The sequence below is a fragment of the Oncorhynchus nerka genome, linkage group LG4 (assembly GCF_034236695.1).
Source record: "Oncorhynchus nerka isolate Pitt River linkage group LG4, Oner_Uvic_2.0, whole genome shotgun sequence".
NCBI classification, from domain to species: domain Eukaryota; kingdom Metazoa; phylum Chordata; class Actinopteri; order Salmoniformes; family Salmonidae; genus Oncorhynchus; species Oncorhynchus nerka.
Window position 1 is genome coordinate 83,439,349 of NC_088399.1, and position 22,113 is coordinate 83,461,461.

Consider the following 22,113-nt stretch of genomic DNA (forward strand, 5'->3'; position numbering starts at 1 on the left):
AGGTTTGTTTGAGTGTGAGGTCAATGCTTGTCCCATGTCATCGACGGCCCGGCTAAAATGGTGGAGAGGCCTTGGGTGACAGTGTTAGACAATGAAGAGTAGCAACACACCAGGCAGCGGACACCCGGCGGACATTTTGTCTGTAATCCCATAAGGCTCCTGACTACCTACTGGCCGCTCTGTGGTCACTCGCACATATGCACGCACGCACAACCAGCCACACAGTGAAATGTACTCAGCTATCTAAACCAACTAAACTAAGAACATTGTTTTTAAACACCAGTCCCCCAAAAAGGTTTTACAACCATATTAACAGCTTTGGTTATGTTTTATGTTTATGTTTGCACAAAAAAACAGCAAGTCTGTTTATAGGTGTTTAATAGACATCAACAGCTTTGGCAGCTTCATACCTAATTTGTTCTGCAGACTATCAATGGTCTCAGGCCTCCATACTAAGGCCCACAAAAAGACACCCAACCTGAAGACAACATCAATTCAACATCAACTTAACATCAATTTGACATCAACTTAACATCATTTCAACATCCATCTTTAAAAACAAACAGTATTCTTTTTAAATATAGAACCTTTTATTTCAATTTAGAGTAAATAGTGTTGAAATTCTGAAATACCATTTTACTACCAACAGGACCTTTGCATTTAAATATAGTAAATAACACTGTACATGCCTTAATCCAGTGACAATAAAAAGCTTCCTTAAAATGTGTTTTTTTTGTCATTTATTTTTCATATTTTCCCTTGTAAGAAATAGTTCAAGTATAAAAATTCCCAACAGTGTAAAATAGCCCATCTGATGTATATTAAAAGCAATAGAAGCACAACTATCCGAACCATGACAATAACTATACATTCTAATGTATAAAGCAGCAATTAGCTCATTTTTGTCAGGATTTTGTTTGTCTTTTCCAACCGTTCTAAACACAAAAGAGACAGAGTAACAGTCTGCACGCAAATAGGCCTGCATTTAAATAAAGTTTCATAGAAAAGGCATTCAACTAACCAATATTTATTCTAAGATTTCAAAAGGCAAAAAGTATAATTGTACAGTGCACATACAGAATTGTATCTTATATAAATCCAACATTAACATTTTTGGTTGAGTATGTTAATAATAATTATAATACAACTAAATCTACTCAATAACTTATATACCTTGAGATGAATACATAATAAAATGAATACAGTACCACCACTAATTCTCTGTCCTTAGAGCGCATAGAACATAGTCCAATCTCAAAATAAATATCTTAAATAGTAGATCTCCTTTCTTACTCTCTTAAATAGCAATACAAATGTAAGGCACACTAAGAACCCATAGATTCATATGTCAAGCGCCTGCAGGGGGTTGGTGAGGCTGTGAGGAGTGGGTACAGGGTCAGGGGGTTGGTGAGTCTGTGAGGAGTGGGTACAGGGCCAGGGGGTTGGTGAGGCTGTGAGGAGTGGGTACAGGGTCAGGGGGTTGGTGAGGCTGTGAGGAGTGGGTACAGGATCAGGGGGTTGATGAGTCTGTGAGGAGTGGGTACAGGGCCAGGGGGTTGGTGAGGCTGTGAGGAGTGGGTACAGGGTCAGGGGGTTGGTGAGGCTGTGAGGAGTGGGTACAGGGTCAGGGGGTTGGTGAGGCTGTGAGGAGTGGGTACAGGGTCAGGGGTTGGTGAGGCTGTGAGGAGTGGGTACAGGGTCAGGGATTGGTGAGGCTGTGAGGAGTGGGTACAAGGTCAGGGGTTGGTGAGGCTGTGAGGAGTGGGTACAGGGTCAGGGGGTTGGTGAGGCTGTGAGGAGTGGGTACAGGGTCAGGGGGTTGGTGAGGCTGTGAGGAGTGGGTACAGGGTCAGGGGATTGGTGAGGCTGTGGGGAGTGGGTACAGGGTCAGGGGGTTGGTGAGGCTGTGAGGAGTGGGTACAGGGTCAGGGGGTTGGTGAGGCTGTGAGGAGTGGGTACAGGGTCAGGGGGTTGGTGAGGCTGTGAGGAGTGGGTACAGGGCCAGGGGATTGGTGAGGCTGTGAGGAGTGGGTACAGGGCCAGGGGATTGGTGAGGCTGTGAGGAGTGGGTACAGGGCCAGGGGATTGGTGAGGCTGTGAGGAGTGGGTACAGGGCCAGGGGGTTGGTGAGGGTTAGCATAGGAGGGAAGTGTGTGTGTACCTGACACCAGCCCAGCCGGTCGGCTCTAGGACAGAGGGCAGAGGATAGAGGACAGAGGTGGAAGTGCTGACAGGGCCAGGCAGGCAGGACAGAGGAGAGACAGTTCCCAAATGGGCCCCGGGATTAAAATGTGACAGCTCAACAAATGAGGACAAGTGATGCGTTATTTCCAGAGTGATCCGTCTGTGTGGCGCTGGGCGAACTGTGCCAGCCCCCTCCCCAGCTGCTCCCTCTCTCTCTCCCTCTCCCTCCCTCTCTCTTTCTCTCTGACTAGATCCCATTGCACAGAGGCAGAGAGCACGACTGGGCCCATTGACCTTTACCACTATGTACGCAACTGTGTATGCGTGTATGTGTGCGTGTGTTTGCATGCAGCCACGTGTATGTGTTTGAGACTAACAGATTTGGTGCTTCTCATTGTCTGAAAACATGCTTTTCTTTCTCTCTCTGTGAGTTGCCTTCATATTGTTTGTGATGCCCTTTGAAGAGTTGACGGCATTTTCGGTTATTCCTGCAGTTTTTTTGTCTCCTGGTAAATTGTTTGCTTTGCATAGGTCAAGAGGTCAAGATACAGAGTCAAAAAAGGGACATTCATCATCAGGAAGTTAAAAAGGTAGTTCTTAACGTGTGACACGAGCTACAAATCTTCTCCTTTTCTCCACAGTTATTTCAACTACTCCCTGACATGCAGAGGTTGTCTTTACTAACACACTGGAAACTGATACATTTCCCTGATTATCAGACAATTTACTTCAATGCACTTGAAAAGACAGAAGGACAAGAGCCCTCGAAATGTGATAGTAAATATAGGTTGCAAGGGCACTTCGGGACACGTCTAAGTGTCCCATAAAGAGAACGCTCTCTCTCTCCTATGTTAATGACAGCAATGGAACATAAAGTCATGTTTTACACCAAGCTACAACCACTGTGATTAGTTGTTGCATTTCTCCTCTAGAAATAAATACTCTACTACAATTATAATGATAGTAATAATTATATTAATAACAACAATAATAATCAAAAGGATAAATCCACCTTCCTTACTTAGTTTTGTCAATTTATAAAGTTTTTGGTTTAAACACAGCAAGTTGGAAAGCTACTGTATGGAGTTCCCACCTCACCATCATCATCATCACCCTCTTACCGACACGGCCCCTCTCTCTTCCTCTTCATCGTCCTCTCCTCTTCACAGCCAATCAGCCGAGGCCGGCCGCGGGCCTCCCATCCCGTTGTGTCCAATGGCTGCAGTGGCTGCTATTGCATGCGGTCTGCTTGCAGCTGCTGAGGCTGGTACTGACCGAAGGCTGCGGCTGCAGCGACGGCTGAACCCGGTGCGGCCGTAGCCAGGGGCTGCTGAACATAGCCATAACCAGCTGCGGTTAGGTACCCGGCCGCCGCAGGGGAGGCGGCGTAGGGATACTGCTCGTAGGCTGCGGCGGCAGCAGCGCTAGCCGCGGCGGCGGAGTACTGTGCGTAGGCTGCTCCGGTGTAGTCGATGTACGGGGAGGAGGCGGTGGAGGCAGAGGCAGCACTGGGCTGCATGCCGTGAGGGATGACCATGGTGCTTGGCTGCATGAAGGCCTGAGGGTAAACATAGTGAGCAGGGATCCTGCAGGACAGAGACAGACAGGAAGTTAGAGGTAGAGATCCCAGACCTGGCCTTACACAGCCACCGACAGACAGCAACAACCCCCCAGCCTGACAGCAGAACCAACCACAGCCAACCCAACCACACTGCGGCCAAGAGCCCCCCAATACATCAAAACACCAGTCAATAACACCACGGAGACACCTGCTAGTAGCTAATAGAGGTATAGGGTTGCCAAAATAGAGATATCTCTGTGGAAAAATGGTGAGGTGTTCAAAGCTCAGAGGGGTTGTGTTTCTCTGATAAGGGATATAAAGACATTTTGGGTTTTCAATGACCTTGCCTGCCTATCACATGTTGTAAGAGATTTAGGCAAAGGAAGTGTTTGGTAGCATTGACGCCATCTTGGAGAGACAATCCATGTACACTAAGCTTAGCTGACTTTACAGGATTGAGTTTGGTCGATGGAGAGAGAAGAGAACATGATTTGTCATGTCGATTTGACCCTGGTGCCATTCCTATTTAGGAGGGGATAGAGTAAGGGAGGGCGGGAGGGGGAGGGGAGGATAGGGTAAAGGGGAGGGAGGGGATGGGGTAAAGAGGGAGATTGAGGGAGGGAGGGAGGGAGGGAGGGAGGGATGGGGAGGGGAGGGGAGGGTAAAGGGGGAGGGAGGGGATGGGGTAAAGAGGGAGGGAGGGAGGGAGGGAGGGAGGGAGGGAGGGAGGGAGGGAGGGAGGGAGGGAGGGAGGGAGGTCTATGAGATGAGGGGGGCATTGTGAAAATGTCACTGTCATTTTGACAGCTGGACAGCTTTCAAAAAGTACACTGCTGGCTGTTTCCACTTCTGTGCTGAGACAAAGAGCCCCAGGCGGGGTGCTAGGCTAGCTGCACTCAGGGGGACCTTTTGATTAAATAAGCAATCAGGAACAATGAGCACATTCTGCCTTTCATGACATATCCTGACCGTGAGGCTCGGCTCCCTAGGCTCTCTCTCGCGCTATCAGCTAGCATGATGATGGGAAAGTCATATTATTGTTTTGGTGGAGGAAACTCAAGTTGTTGACCTGGATGGGGAAATCAGGAATCAAATTCCTCAAAATACTAGACAAAACTAAACTGGAGTCATGTTCATGATTCATGATTCAAAGGAATGAGTAACAATCAGTGTTATGACATCATGAGTGACATAATCACTTTATAATTGGCTTATCACCATTTAATCAATTGTGAATGTTGGATTTAGATGAGTTCTGGTCTGTTGTGGATTTTTGACAGTCTGGAATGCTGTGCATAATGTGATGATGTCATCAACAGCTCATTAAAATCTTTTGAGAAACAACCTAACATTTGATTGGACCTAAAATATACTGACATCAATTAAGCCAATAAGAAACAAGCTTTTTTTTTTACTGTCATTCAGTTTGAAATCTGGATCGAAGGAGGAGAAAAGAGAAATGAAAGACAAGATCTATCGTGGCAACCCTATTGTCAGGACTCCATTACCCAACCAATCACATCTCAAAACACTAGCCCCAAAGAGGAAGCAGGAAAAAACAACAGCAAGTCTACAAACACAGGCGTCAAAAAAAAAGAAATGTCAACACAGTCCACATGGATCACCAACACACCACAACCACAACCACTCACTGAAAGAAACAAAAAGGAAATAAACTAAACGGGGTCAGAGGTTAGAGGCGCTCCTATGACATCACATCCTTGGCAGATGCCTCGGCCTGGCCTGCTAGCACGCTTCTGTCTCAGCACAGTGTTACAGTTACAACACAGGCTGGAGTCACACACACACACGTGCACACACACACACACACACACACACACACACACACACACACAGGCTGGATGACGCACAACAACACAACAAACACACACACAGTGGATGTACACAGACCACAACAAACTCACACAACACGAGACACAAGGGCGATTACAAGGAAAAACTCTCACACACAAACAGGCACGCAAAGGATGGTGACACAAAAAAATATCAAATGCGGTATCCACCGCAAAACAACACAAACACCCAGACTGCCCTACCCATTCTAAACCGCAGAGAGAAGAATTTAAACACATTCAGACACTTTGGTCAATTCCTCAACTAACACCCTTGGCCTCCGTAGTTAAGTAGATATTGTTGTGCCTCCCCATTAACAGCTATATTAAGACATGGGATGCATTCCCATAGGGTTCGTGTTAAAAGTAGTGCACTATATAGGGAATAGAGTGCTACCCAGTCATGTTCTCCCGTGGGGTCAAACAGGTATTTCATAATGCTATTTTCGACACTATTATATTTTACAGTATGGAGAAAACTTACACAAAAAGAAGCTCTTTCACACCACATATGAAACATGTTATAGGCTATCAAATCAAAAAGGCATATTTTGACCAATGTGTTACGTATTGTGTAGATAATCCTCTAAGAAAACCAATGGTGCAAACCTCATGTCTCTATCACAATCCGTTCAAACGTTAGAGGTTTTACCCTTGTAGGTTGGCCAAAATGATGTTGAGTAAATCAATGGAGGCCAGAGATACAAAGTGGTAACAAATAAGGAAGATGTTTTCGCCTCAGCTAGGTTGGATGCTGTGCAAGAAGGCTACCTGACAGGCTCACTTTCCCGTTGAACTCAACCCCTCCTGTGTCAGACTCCAGTATTTATGATGCAATAGTTTATGTGTCGGGGAGCTAGGGTCAGTCTGTTATATCTGGAGTATTTCTCATGTCTTATCCAGTGTCCTGTGTGAATTTAAGAATGCTCCCTCTAATTCTCTCTCTCTTCTCTCGGAGGACCTGAGCCCAAGGACCATGCCTCTGGACTACCTGGCCTGATGACTTCTTGCTGTCCCCAGTTCACCTGGTCGTGCTGCTGCTCCAGTTTCGACTGTTCTGCCTGCGGCTATGGAACCCTGACCTGTTCACCGGACGTGCTACCTTGTCCCGTACCTGCTGTTTTTGACTCTCTCTCTACCACACCTGCTGTCTAACTAAATGATCGGCTATGAAAAGCCAACTGACTGTTGCACCGTCTACAACCACTGTGATTATTATTATCTGACCCTGCTGGTCATCTATGAACGTTTGAACATCTTGGCCATGTTCTGTTATAATCTCCACCCGGCACAGCCAGAAGAGGACTGACCACCCCTCATAGCCTGGTTCCTCTCTAGGTTCCTGCCTTTCTAGGGAGTTTTTCCTAGCCACCGTGCTTCTACACCTGCATTGCTTGCTGTTTTGGGTTTTAGGCTGGGTTTCTATACAGCACTTTGTGACATCGGCTGATGTAAAAAGGGCTTTATAAATCAAATTTGATTGATTATCGAATCGGCAGGGCATTAAACAATATAGAGGTAAGATAGATATTGATTTTGAGACATTACGTAGTATTTTAATCTTTTAGTATAAACTTCTCATATTAATGCGAAATTGCTGTTATTTTTTGATGATTTCTCACAAAAACAAGCGTATCTCTGTGAAATGTTAACGGAGCACTGAGTTTACCGCAAGCTTTTTATTTTCAGAGATTTTTAAATTTCATTTAGCTCGTGTTATGCTAATTCTGCTTTTTGCGACCCACGGAAACAACTTTGCAGACATGCCACAACATGTTAAATCCTATGAAATGTTAGATAAAGACTGAACGATTCAGAGCATGAATAATCATATTTGTCTGGGTAAAATGTATTTTATAACATAATGGGTGAAATTTCATCACCAAAGCGGGTTTTCACCCACTCTGTGCAGAAATGGTGGACACCCTACATGTTATGCAGAGCTACAACACACACTCAGGTGTTTTGTAGTAGCACATTCGCAATTGTAGAGAACAAGCATTCAACAGCATTCAACTTGTATGTTTCAATGGTGGTGAAACATGCTAGTGTTGGATATAAAGCTTGCATCCCAAATGGCACGATATTCCCATTAAAGTGCACTACTTTTGACCGGGGCCCAACAGTAGTGTAATATATAGGGAATATGGTGCAATTTGGGCACATACAAAGTTTGAAGAAGACACAGACGCTAAAATGGCCCATGCTCGTAAGCCTAAATTGGACTGTTAGAAGTGATCATTCTGCCCAAGAGAGAATCATCCCTGTTTGTTTTTTAGAAATATATCATAGTCCAGTATAGGCAAGGTACAAACAAGTATGTTTCCATAAGTAGTCATGTAACTGCTGGAAGCCTTTCCTTTCATGTGGATCTGGTCTCAGACATGCTCTTTGTTGCCTGGCCTCATTTATGATTGACAGGAGAGAATGGAGGCTGGGCCCCAGCTATTTTCTGCTTGCCTATCATCCTACATACATTTTACTGTGGAATGTTCCCATCCCTAGAAGTAATCTGGGATTAAATCCCACCCTACCTTTATTCACTTTCTCTTTCCATCTATCCCATCCTCTCTCTCTCCCTCCATCGTTCCTACTATTTATCTCTCCCATTCAACATAAGACGACCACAACCTGTTTCTCCATCTCCAACAGCATAAACCTCTTCTATGTTGGCAAATGCTGTGTCACCTAACACACACACACACACACACACGCACACACACACACACACACACACACACACACACACACACACACACACACACACACACACACACACACACACACACACAAACACACACCAAATAATTTATGTATCATTGTTGATCATGGGAAGCACCCTCTGACTCCCATTAAAATGACCTCTTTTCCCTATGGATACAAGTGAGGTAAAAAAAAATACTAAGGTTACTATGTTTCTCAATGCTCTGTGTAAATATATTATCTTCCTGTGTTTGGACCGTTGCAGTCCTGCCGACCAGTGGTTGGTAAAGTTCAGGCTAAATAAAGGTCTGTTCCCATCACATGCCATGTGGGTGACATCATCGATGGGGGTACACACCTGTTGTTCTCTGCCCCATTAAAACCGTTCTGCTATCTGAGGAGCCAGGCCTTAACTAAATGTGAGAAGTGTAGAGGGGTGGCATGGTGCTATAATAACAACTATGGACCGGGTTGGTGCTGTTACATGCTATAGTGTGGTGATAGCCAAGGAGCTGGTTGCTGCCCGCCCACAGCTGTTTCTATGGCTGTGTCCCATATGGCACCCTATTCTCTTCATAGTGCACTATGTTTCATCAGGGCACTGGTCAAAAGTAGTGCTCTATATAGGGAAAATGGTAGCATTGGGACATACCCTATGTCTCTGGCCTTGGGCTATAATGTATAGAAGTGGTTGACCTACCACAGCTGTATCTATGTATGCCTGTGGCCCTTTAAACCTCCCCGGGGCCTCTAGCCAGCATCTGTTGGGCTGTTTTTAAAGAGCGGATGATTTTGACATGACAGAGAGAGCCCTAGCCCCCTGCTCCCCAGCGCACACTTCATACGACTGCGGCGTCAGCACTCCAGCCTTTGTGTGGCACAATGGAGAAGCTTGTTTTCCTTAACGCTGCAGCCCATGTGACGAAAGCTTTTTCAGAGGCTGTGGCATCCAGACATTTGTTTGTGTCACAGTAGAGACTGTGGGGCACTGCTCTACCACTGCACTGGACTACTACACACAACAGGACACACACATACTTACACAAACACACGATAGTAAGGTGTTTTGCATCAACTAAACTAGTAAAAATATATCCTTCAGTATGGAGATACAGAGCCTTCGGAACGACTTCAGACCCCTTGACTTTTTCCACATTTTGTTACGTTACAGCCTTATTCTAAAATGGATTAAATATGTTTTTTTTCTCAGCAATCTACACACAATACTCCATAACGACAAAGCAAAAACAGGTTTTAGAAATGTTTGCAAACGTATTAAAAATAAAAACAGAAACACCTTATTTACATAACTATTCAGACCCTTTGCTATGAGACTCGAAATTGAACTCAGGTGCATCCTGTTCCCATTGATCATCCTTGAGATGTTTCTACAACTTGATTGGAGTCCACTTGTGGAAAATTCAATTGATTGGACATGATTTGGAAAGGCACACACCTGTCTATATAAGGCCCCACAGTTGACAGTGCATGTCAGAGCAAAAACCAAGCCATGAGGTTGAAGGAATTGTCCATATAGCTCTGAGACAGGATTGTGTCGAGGCACAGATCTGGGGAAGGGTACCAAAAAATGTCTGCAACTTTGAAGGTCCCCAAGAACACAGTGGCCTCCATCATTCTTAAATTGAAAACTGAACAATTGGGGGAGAAGGGCCTTGGTCAGGGAGGTGACCAAGAACCTGATGGTCACTTTGACAGAGCTCTAGAGTTCCTCTGTGGAGATGGGAGAACCTTCCAGAAAGACAACCAACTCTGCAGCATTCCACCAATCAGGCCTTTATGGTAGAGTGGCCAGACGGAAGCCACTCCTCAGTAAAATGCAAATGACGGCCCACTTGGAGTTTGCCAAAAGGCACCTAAAGACTCTCAGACCATGAGAAACATGATTCTCTGGTCTGATGAAACCAAGATTGAACTCTTTGGCCTGAATACCAAGCATCACGTCTGGAGGAAACCTGCCACATTCCCTACAGTGAAGCATGGTGGCAGCATCATGCTGTGGGGATGTTTTCAGTGGTAGGGACTTGGAGACTAGTCAGGATCGAGGCAAAGATTAACAGAGCAAAGTACAGAGACATCCTTGATGAAAACCTGCTCAAGAGCGCTCAGGACCTCAGACTGGGGCGAAGGTTCACCTTCCAACAGGACAATGACCCTAAGCACACAGCCAAGACAATGCAGGAGTGGCTTCAGGACAAGTCTCTGAATGTCCTTGAGTGGCCCAGCCAGAGCCGAGACTTGAACCCCATCGAAACATCTCTGGAGAGACCTGAAAATAGCTGTGCAGCAACGCTCCCCATCCAACCTGACAGAGTTTGAGAGGATCTGCAGAGAAGAATGGGAGAAACTCCCAAAATACAGGTGGGCCAAGCTTGTAACATGTTACCCAAGAAGACTTGCAGCTGGAATCACTGCCAAAGGTACTTCAACAAAGTACTGAGTAAAGGGTCTGAATACATATGTAAATGTGATATTATTATTATTTTGTATGTATATATATATAAATGGTCTATATTGCAGTATATATTGCAATATACATTTGGAAAATAATTGTAAAAACCTGTTTTTGCTTTGTCATTATGGGGTATTGTGTGTAGATTGATGAGGAAATGTAATCAATTTTATAATAAGGCTGTAACCTAACAAAATGTGGAAAAAGTCAAGGGGTATGAATACTTTCCGAAGGCACTGTATATGTACTCATCCCATGTGCCTTGGTAGTCATTTTTCCAAAGATTACTTTCCTGTGAACAGACATCATTATCTCTGAATGAGACACAGCAGCTCTCCTGAGAGTCGTAAGGGCCTGAAGTATACCATATAGGGATAGATAGATGGAGGGAGAGAGAAATAATGAGAGAGTGAGAGAGAGGGATAGAGAGAGAGTACGAGAGAGAGCGAGAGTGAATATGAGAATGAGAAAGACAGAGAGCGAGTGAGAGAGAGAGTGAATATGAGAATGAGAGAGAGAGAGTGAATATGAGAAGGAGAGAGAGAGAAAGAGAAAGAGAGAGAGAAAAGAGAGAGAGAATACGAGAATGAGAGAGAGAATACGAGAATGAGAAAGACAGAGCGAGAGAGAGAGAGAGAGAGTGAGAGAGAGAGAGAGAGAGAGAGAGTGAATACGAGAATGAGAAAGACAGAGCGAGAGAGAGAGAGAGAGAGAGAGAGAAAGAGAAAGAGAGAGAAAAGAGAGAGAGAATACGAGAATGAGAGAGAGAATACGAGAATGAGAAAGACAGAGCGAGAGAGAGAGAGAGAGAGTGAGAGAGAGAGAGAGTGAATACGAGAATGAGAAAGACAGAGCGAGAGAGAGAGAGAGAGAGAGAGAGAGAGTGAATACGAGAATGAGAGAGAAAGACAGAGAGACAGAGAGGGTGAGTTTGAGAGTTTAGGTGTTAATGCTAGAATTATTAAAAAAGACACATGCAAGCAAGGAGTTGATGGGTTTTGGTGGGGTCAGTTTGGAGTAGGGGTGAGTGGTGGGAAGTCATTTTTAAAAATCACACCGCAAATCGTCACTCACTCCAACAAGACATCCAAAAACATATAAAGAACATCCTGTTACCAAAGAAAAGGTCAACCACAAGCTACAGCACAAAAGCATCAAATCAAATAAAGAAATGTAAAAAAACTTGAAAAACTTTACTCTCCCTACTGAAGTCCACATTCTTCCAGAAAAATGGAAAAGAACACCCCCAAAAATCTTCAATTCATATGTTTTTTTCATGAAATAGAAAACACACGGTTTAGCTATCAACACCACTTCATAACAGTAAAACAGCACACAAAGCTCTAATTGCTATTCAAAATAACAAATTTAAACTCAAAACCAAAATTTTAAATCAACATACATGCATCTATAATCACCATTTGAGCTTGTTTGTGTGTGTTTGAGATTACAGGTAATTCCCCTGGTCTGATCTGTGACATGCTCACAGCACTAATCCTGAAACCACCAGTTATCTTAACCCATATCGAGCCTGTCGGACCAGAGAGATAGATAACATTGAGTCATTGAGGCTGTAACTTTCCATTAGTTGTATTCAACAAATAACACACACACACACACACGCACACACACACACGCACTCATACTATGAACACACACTTTCTCTTTCACTCACACAAACCTTAAATGTACATTTTGGTCAACTGTAGTCAGTGATAAAAAGAAAGAGGATTTGTGAAATGTTTTGTTTCAACATAATTATCATACCAGTATGGAGAAAAAACAGAGTAAGCACAAAACAATTAAATAAACAGATTATATAAACATACATGTCATTGTATGAACATGTCTAACAACCCTACGACTTTAGCCAAATGAGGAACATTGGGTCTTTAGATGTTGTGTAGTTACACCAGTGAGGTTTCATATACAGTAGCTCAATGATGATGAGGTCATTTGTAATGTATTCTCATCAACACCCAACCATCCCCTCAACACAAAGATGCTGCAGTACTTACCCATAAGGCCTTTGGATAAAGGCAGGATGAATTTGTGGAACACCAAAGGTGAAACCTGGATGGAGATGTGGAATGGTCAAAATGAATTGATGATCTTATTCATGTCATTGAGTGTGTCCCAAATGGCACCCTATTGCCCATTTAGTGCGCTACATTTTAGTGCACTACTTTTGATCAGGACAAATAGAAGTGCACTATATAGAGGAAAAAAGGGTGCCATTTGGGACACAGATTTCAGAACATTCTAGACACAAGTTATTTTAATAACATTCTGAATCATGTATTGAATGAACACATTAATTGTCCATATTTATGCGACAGACGGATTAAAATAAACATTTAGCTCATTGTGATGGTATTCTGAACCAGACATGATTTGTGTGGAAAACATGTGGACAATATGAAAAAGAAATGCAAAGCTATAAGATGAGACATGATGCATGTTCTTTAGGACACACCCTTAATGTTCTCAGAACATTAAGATACTGGACAGGTGGCTGAAAAAGTACTGTGTGTGTGTGTGTGTGTGTGTACGTGTGTGTGTGTGTGTGTGTGTGTGTGTGTGTGTGTGTGTGTGTGTGTGTGTGTGTGTGTGTGTGTGTATGTGTGTGTGTGTGTGTGTGTATGTGTGTGTGTGTGTGTGTGTACGTGTGTGTGTGTGTACGTGTGTGTACGTGTGTGTGTGTGTGTGTGTGTGTGTGTGTGTGTGTGTGTGTGTGTGTGTGTGTGTATATTTTACCTGGCTGCATCACCCGTGGCTTGGCCCCCAGGTACGCCAGGTTGACGTTGGCTTTCCTACCGTCGATGATGGGGTTCGGATCTTTACAGGCCCTGTCTGCAGCCGAGCGGTCAGCCATCGTCACCTGTATGGACACACAGAGAGGGAGAGTGCATAGGGAAGAAGCAGGTTAAGGTGGTGAAGAAGTGTGAGGGGGATGGTTCAAGTATGATCAAAACTATCAGTATTCACCAATGATCATATTCATTAGCAAAGGGGCAAACATTTGAGAAAATATGGACATTACATTTCGTCCCAACTGTCACTCAATATTGATCAAATATAGGTAACTGTCATTCTTTATAGTAAGTTGAGATCTTAGACCCTGCTGAGATGTTTCTTTGTTTTCCAGAAGAGATACTGGATAGAAGACTTCTGTATCCACATATATTTATTTACTCAAAATAATTTAACCTCTTGATGTCAGTACATAGTTTTTCACTGTACTTGGCTGAGGACAAGCTTACTTTATTAAGATCGTAACTGCTTCTGAGCTGATGACAATAAGAATGCTATTTGAGAGTAATTACTCTATGTAAGAGCTTTTGGGGCTGCGGTAGGTCTTTCTCAAATGAATTGACCCAGAAATCCAAGGAAAACTTTTCAACTCAGATACTACATGATTATTTTTCACATAAATGTGCTTCAAACTAAATAGCATCAAAGAGGGGGGGACCATGGTCCTAAAATAGTTGTATAGTATAGCCTGTCGTTCTCTCATCAATGCTCTTATCGTTGACATAATGATGACGTCATGCACATCATCTTCCCAAGAGTCATATTCTGAACATACCAGGGCGCAACAAGTTGTAATGTAGCCTATCGGTTATCTTCAATGATAGAACGCTCCAAACTGAAAACACAGGCCTACTTATGAACAATAAAACACTTACACTTTTCAATGTCTATTAAATATTATGAAATTCACTAGCCTAACCAACACCCACTTTAACGATGACATGTGATTTGCTGCCATTTGAAAGATTGCAGGCATTTGACAGACAGTGCAAATGTCGTAAAGTTATGACAAATAAATACTATATTGATACTTACAAATCCATACCCCCTGGATTTGCCGGTCTGTCGATCGGTAATCACAACAGCTTCTTCAATTTCTCCGAACACTTCAAAATATTTCCTGAGACTGGAATCCGTGGTGTGATACGGAAGACCCCCGACAAAAATCTTCGTGTAGGTCGTGTCCTTCTGCGTGGTGTGCATCTTCACCAATATTTTAGTGCAAAATAGTAGAATAGAAACAATCCAAAATATAGTGCAATGTTTCCTTATCACCTAGTTACGTTATTTCTAAGTATTTCTATAAAAATGAACAATATGAGATTTACAACTGGAGAGGCTTCAGATAAATAACACAAAACTCAACAAAAATCAAGATTCGAGGTAGATTATCTTTCAACACTTAAATGAGATATGGAGCGGATTGTCCATGAAATCATCAGGTGTTTTCAACTCTTCTCCGTAACTGTCTTGACTAACTAAATATGTTTCGGACCCATTCCATAACTCCACCCCGTTCCGAGCACAAGGGCGGTACAGCGCGTGCATTGCTGCCCGCCCACATGCTCCGCTACACGCTCCAGCAAATAGCTGGGCAGCGCGCAGAATGAAAAAGATCCATTCCTGCAATGTGATGAGGAAGAATAGGCTATATTACCACATATTTAACCAACATGACGGTTATGGTCATCATTTTCTTCTTCATAACCCTACAATGACCTGGTCTTACACCAACTGTATAGCTCAGATGGAGGATGGTTGGGTACATTTTTGGCATTAACCCACAGTCTCACAGACAATACCCAATTATACTCCATAAAGGTATGACTTAAAAATGAACATATCGGTTCTCTCCCTGTCCCAAGGGATACCTTCCAGCAGGTGGTCGGCCCAAGCCGGTCCAGTATGCCCGGAGAGGATCAGTGGCCAGCCCAGGGACGCATGTGTTGAAGTGGCAGCAGCAGTGCTGCGTGACCAATGCAGACAGGTGTAATCTCTGGGCCCCAAGATGCCAATTAGATTGAGTTTCTTTATAGAATAATGCAGTACCGTCGTGTTTAGTTTTGTTTGGGACTATCAAACACGGGACACTGCTATACCAAGACCATTAGCCTATGTAGGCATGTAGGACAATGGGTCGGGACAGCAATTTACAGTTTTCTGGTCCCCTGATGTCTCTCATATGAGGATACTGATGACTGAACCCTGGTAAAACGCGTTTAGGAGTGAATACAACCGAGTGTTGATGGATCTTAGGCTGTTTATGATAACCTCTATATATGACTTTCATGGAAGATCTGTGCCGCGTAAAGACGCGGCCGAAGCAATTGCGCACGCTTTGCACTGTCGATTCAAGATCATATATTCAGAAAAAACGTTTAATGCTTAAGCGTGTGGTTATAAATCATACGAAAAGGTTACATTGTGTATTTTAGTACCGGAGTGCCTTGAGGTCAAATGAAAGTCCACTTGTGGGTCTTGAAGGGCTTGTAAGTAAAACATAGCCTAACGATAGGCCTAATGATAATGACAAGGATAATAAGACATAAACTGTTGATTTTTATCTCGGTCGGAAATCATGGAGCAGACCTCTGTATTTCAATCAGTTTTTCATGACTGAATATATACAATTATGAGCCTCTCCTGCTTTCCACAACAACTGGTCTAAGACGGATAGTTGTATTTTCCTGTAATTTATACGGAGACATCTGATACGGAATTCTGTCTAAATCATTTATATGGTTCCACCTTCATGGACTAAGTCAGCCATGGAGACACGCGGCCTACATCGGCCCTAATACCGGTATGTGTCCGGTTGCTTGTACGGTAATATGATAAGTTGCCAAATATGATGTGACTGGCCAGCTGTCATTTTGTTCATTTTAATAGCGTGAATTGCCAATGGATTCTCCAGTCCCAAAAATACCATAGCCATCTCCTTGGTCACTATTACGGGCACCAACCTGATAGAGCGACTTTGCGGTGTCTCTGTGTGGATCACTCACTATTTTATTCATTTACGCCCACACGCCCTTTACAGCCCGGAGCGGAGCCGCCGTAGGGTCAGTTTCGGGTTTCAGCGGCCACACAATGGAGACGCTATCTGTTGAGTCCCCTTTTTGTCTCCGTTCTGTGCAGCATGCTGACTGATCAGAATCCCCTTACATGTTGACTAAGAAAACGTACAGGGTCTCTGGTAAATCCTCATCAATAGGTTGTCCTTAATCCCTTATGTGCATATCTCTGTGTTTATAGGCCTATATCATAAACCTAGGCTATACGTTTGGGAGTGTGCCAAATAGACCCAGAAAAATGTAATACATAGGCCTACATACACACAGAATGTACAAAACATTAGAAACACCTTCCTAATATTGAGTTGCACCCCCTTGTGTCCTCAGAAGAGCATCAGTTCGTTGGGGCATGGACTCTAGGTGTCGAAAGCGTTCGACAGGAATGTTGGCCCATGTTGACTCCAACGCTTCCCACGGCTGGATATCCTTTGGGTGGTGGACCATTCGTGTGAAAAACTCAGCAGCGTTGCCGTTCTTGACACACTCAAACCAGTGCGCCTGGCACCTACTACCATACCCCATTCAAAGGCACTTAAATATTTTGTCTTGCCCATTCACCCTCTACATGGCACACACACAATCTATGTCTCAGTTGACTCGAGGCTTAAAAATCCTTCATTAACCTGTGTCCTCTCCTTGATCTAATTTAACAGGTGACATCAGTAAGGGATTATAGTGTTTACCTGGATTCACCTGGTCAGTCTGTCATTGAAAGAGTAGGTGTTCCTAATGTTTTGTGCACTCAGTGTAGATACAGGTCCTATTATGAATGATGGATGTAGGCTGCTTAATGTAGCTTAAACTGAAAAAATATATAAACACAACATGCAACAATTTTAAAGATTTGTGAGTTACAGTTAATAAGGAAATCAGTCAATAAAATACATTCATTAGGCCCTAATCTATGGATTTTACGACTGGAAATACCTTAACAGATACCTTAAAAAAGGTAAAGGGGAGTGGCGTGGATGAGAAAACCATTCAGTATCTGGTGTGACAACCATTTGCCTCATGCAGTGTTTCATCTCCTTCAACTCTATGCGATCAGGCTGTTGACTGTGGAATGTTGCCCAACTCCTCTTCAATAGCTGTGCAAAATTGCTGGATATTGGCAGGAACTGGAACACGCTATCGTACACATCGATCCAGAGCATCCCAAATATTCTCAATGGATTACTTGTCTGGTGAGTATGCAGGCCATGGAAGAACTGGGAAATTTTCAGCTTCCAGGAATTGTTTACAGATCCGTGCGACATGAAACATGAGGTGATGGCGGCGAATGAATGGCACGACAATGGGCCTCAGAATCTCATCACAGTATCTCTGTGCATTCAAATTGTCATTGATAAAATGCAATTGTGTTTGTTGTCAGTAGTTTACTCCTGCCCATACCATAACCCCACCACCACCATGGGGCACTCTTCACAACGTTGACATCAGCAAAGCGCTTGCCCACACAACGTCATACACACACAGTACAGTTTGAACGGATTCATTTGTGAAGAGCACACTTCTCCAGCTTGCTAGTGGCCATCGAAGGTGAGCATTTGCCCACTGAAGTCAGTTACGATGTCGAACTGCAGCCAGGCCAAGAACCTGGTGAGGATGATGAGCACACAGATGAACTTAACTGTCACAAATCATCTCAGGGAACGCAGAAATTGTTTGGTTGTTCAAACCCACACCCACAGTTTCATCAGCTGCCCGGGTGGCTGGTCTCAAACGATCCCGCAGGTTAAGAAGCCGGATGTGGAGGTCCTGGGCTGGCGTGGTTACAAGTGGTCTGCAGTTGTGTGGCTGGTTGTAAGTACTGCCAAATGATCTAAAACGGCATTGGAAAGCAGTTTATGGTAGAGAAATGAACATTACATTATCTGGGAACAGCTCTGGTGGTTCCCTCAAAACTCGAGACATCTGTAGCATTGTGTTGTGTGACAACTGCACATTTAAGAGTGGACTTTAAAATCATGCTGTTTAATCAGCTTCTTGATATGCCACATCTGTCAGGTGGATGGATTATCTTGGCAAAGGAGAAATGCTCACTAACAGGGATGTAAACACATTTATGCACATTGGAGAGAAATATGCTTTCTTTGCGAATGGAACATTTCTGGGATCTTTTATTTCAGCTCATGAAACATGGGACCAGCACTTTACATGTTGTGTTTACATTTTTCTTCAGTATAAATAACATTTGGGAATTCCATTACAAATTTTATTCAGCATTCTACTTAAAGTGCAGTATCATGATGGGCAACCCACTTGATTAAGCGTTATGGGGATGGTCATTGGTCATGTTTGGAAAATTGAAAAGTAATATTAGAAAACTGTTAAATACTTAACCTGCTGTGCAGGGTTGGGTAGGTTACTTTCTAAATGTAATCCGTTACAGTTACTAGTTACCTGTACAAAATTGTAATCAGTAATGTAACTTTTGGATTACCCAAACTCATTAAAGTAATCTGATTACTTTCCCCTTAAGAGGCATTGGAAGAAGAGAAAAAAGAACCATCAAACAAATGTAATGTTATCATAGTTGTCTCTGACTTCTGGTCAAACTCGCTCAGGTGGAACAAACTTAAACTTTAGTCTTTTTTCAATGCTGAATTGAATGTCATTGAGAAAACAGAAAGTTGTCCAGATGTATTATTTCGCAAACATCCTTTCTAAATTGAAAAGTAATTCAAGAAGTAATAATTTACTTAATCAAATGTATCCGTAATGATTACAATCTTTTTTGCTGGTAACGTAACTGATTACAGTAGGCTGGGTTTCACAAAAGCATCGTAGCACTAAGATCATCTTTCGCCAATTTAGTTTCAATGGAATTAAGATGCTCTTAACGCGGCAGTTAGCCTCGTTGGGCCAGTAACCGAAAGGTTGCTTGATCAAATCCCCAAGCTGACAAGGTACAAAATCTGTCCTTCTGCCCCCGAACAAGGCAGTTAACCCACTGTTCCTAGGCTGTCAGTGTAAATAAGAATTTGTTCTTAACGGACTTGCCTGGTTAAATAAAAATTGAATTTACACAAATTATTTTTCACCAGTTGAAAAACACAGCACACCTGTCAAGTATATAAAGCCCAAAGGTCATGGGTCATTTGAGAATAGCTGAATTCTACACACAGTCAAACCACGGTTGTCCTCAATCAAACACACCTATTTCTCTCTCTCATATTTACAGTCTTAGAGAGAGCAAGAAAGAGGGGGGGGGACTTGAAATTCAAACTGACACACAACATATTGCAACATTTTTATTTACATAAGAACAGATACAATTTAAACATTGAATATGACTGCCTGATGCATCGTACCACCACACCTTACATGCCAATTTAGTGACTGTCTCATAATGACCATTAAAAGTAATGACTTTTTAGACACCCTACTGGAAACACCAATACACTCTTACATACACTGCCGGTCAAAAGTTTTAGAACACCTACTCATTCAAGGGTTTTTCTTTATTTTTACTATTTTCTACATGATAGAATAGTGAAAACATTAAAACTATTATATAACACATACGGAATCATTTAGTAACCAAAAAAGTGTTAAACAAATCCAAAAATAATTTTATATTTGAGATTCTTCAAATAGCCACCCTTTGCCTTGACTCTTGGCATTCTCTCAACCGCTTCATGAGGTAGTCACCCGGAATGCATTTCAGTTCACAGGTGTGCCTTGTTGAAAGTTCATTTGTGGAATTTCTTTCCTTCTTAAGCGTTTGAGCCAAGATATCCCAATTTGGTAAAAATACCAAGTCCATATTATGGCAAGAACAGCTCAAATAAGCAAAGAGAAATTACAGTCCATCATCACTTTAAAACCTCTTTGGGCTAGGTGGGACGCTAGCATCACACCTCGACAACATCCGATGAAAGCGACATTCAAAATACAAAAATCGTAATACTAAACATTAATGAAAATACAAGTGTCTTGCATTGTTTAAAAGCTTAACTTCTTGTTAATCCAACGTTATCCGCGTTATCAGATTTCAAAAAGGCGTTACGGCAAAGCATACCATGCGATTATCTGAGGACAGTGCCCCGCATACACCAGAATTTAAAAAAAAATTCAAACCAGCAGAGTCACAAAAATCAGAGATAGCGATAAAATAAATCCCTTACCTTTGAAGATCTTCCTCTGTTTGCAATCCCAAGGGTCCCAGCTACACAACAAATGGTCGTTTTGTTCGATAAAGTCCTTCTTTATATCTCAAAGAAGTCCGTTTAGTCGGGGCGTTTGATTTAGTAATCCACCGTTCCACATGCAGACAAAGGAATCCCAAAAGTTAACGGTAAGTCAAACAACGTTTCTAATCAATCTTCAGGTACCCTAATATGTAAATAAACTATACAATTTAAGACGGAATGAAGTATGTTCAATACCAGAGACAAATAACAAAGTGTGCAGCCTCATCCACGTGCACCACAAGACTACAGTCCTTTTTTAATATTTTTTATTTCACCTTTATTTAACCAGGTAGGCTAGTTGAGAACAAGTTCTCATTTGCAACTGTGATCTGGCCAAGATAAAGCATAACAGTGTGAACAGACAACACAGAGTTACACATGGAGTAAACAATTAACAAGTCAATAACACAGTAGAAAAAAAGAGAGTCTATATACATTGTGTGCAAAAGGCATGAGGAGGTAGGCGAATAATTACAATTTTGCAGATTAACACTGGAGTGATAAATGATCAGATGGTCATGTACAGGTAGAGATATTGGTGTGCAAAAGAGCAGAAACGTAAATAAATAAAAACAGTATGGGGATGAGGTAGGTAAAAATGGGTGGGCTATTTTCAAACAAAAGACTGTTGACATCTAGTGGAAGCCATAGGAACTGCAATCTGGGAGGAATTCCTTTGAATATCCCATAGACAAGCATTGAAATGGCCTGTGACCTCAAACAAAAAAATATCCGGATGGATTCTCCTCAGGTTTTCACCTGCCATATCAGTTCTATTATACTCAGACATTATTTTAACGGTTTTAGAAACTTCTGAGTGTTTTCTATCCAATGGTACCAATTATATGCATATCCTAGCTTCTGGGCCTGAGTAACAGGCAGTTTACTTTGGGCACGTCAGTCATCCGAACTTCCGAATACTGCCCCCTAGCCCAAAGAGGTTTAAGACATGAAGGTCAGTCAATACACAAAATTTCAAGAACTTCGAAATTTCTTCAAGTGCAGTCGCAAAAACCATCGAGCGCTATGATGAAACTGGCTCTCATAAGGACCACCACAGGAATAGAAGACCCAGAGTTACCTCTGCTACAGAGGATAAGTTCATTAGAGTTACCAGCCTCAGAAATTGCAGCCCAAATAACTGCTTCACAGAGTACAAGTAACAGACATCCCAACATCAACTGTTCAGAGGAGACTGCGTGAATCAGGCCTTCATGGTGGAATTACTGCAAAGAAACCACTACTAAAGGACAGCAAT

At 42.7% G+C, this 22,113-nt stretch overlaps 1 protein-coding gene across 1 annotated transcript; it reads right to left on the reverse strand.

Moving 5' to 3' along the window:
• Positions 1 to 723: 723 nt before the first annotated feature.
• rbm24a (RNA binding motif protein 24a) lies at positions 724 to 15,059 on the reverse strand. Its single transcript, XM_029658773.2, has 4 exons — positions 14,621 to 15,059; positions 13,529 to 13,652; positions 12,790 to 12,844; positions 724 to 3,770 (listed from the first exon to the last, which is right to left on the reverse strand). The coding sequence occupies exons 1-4, from the start codon at positions 14,786 to 14,788 to the stop codon at positions 3,416 to 3,418; spliced, it is 702 nt and encodes a 233-aa protein (XP_029514633.1). The 5' UTR covers positions 14,789 to 15,059; the 3' UTR covers positions 724 to 3,415.
• Between the last annotated feature and the right edge of the window lie 7,054 nt (positions 15,060 to 22,113).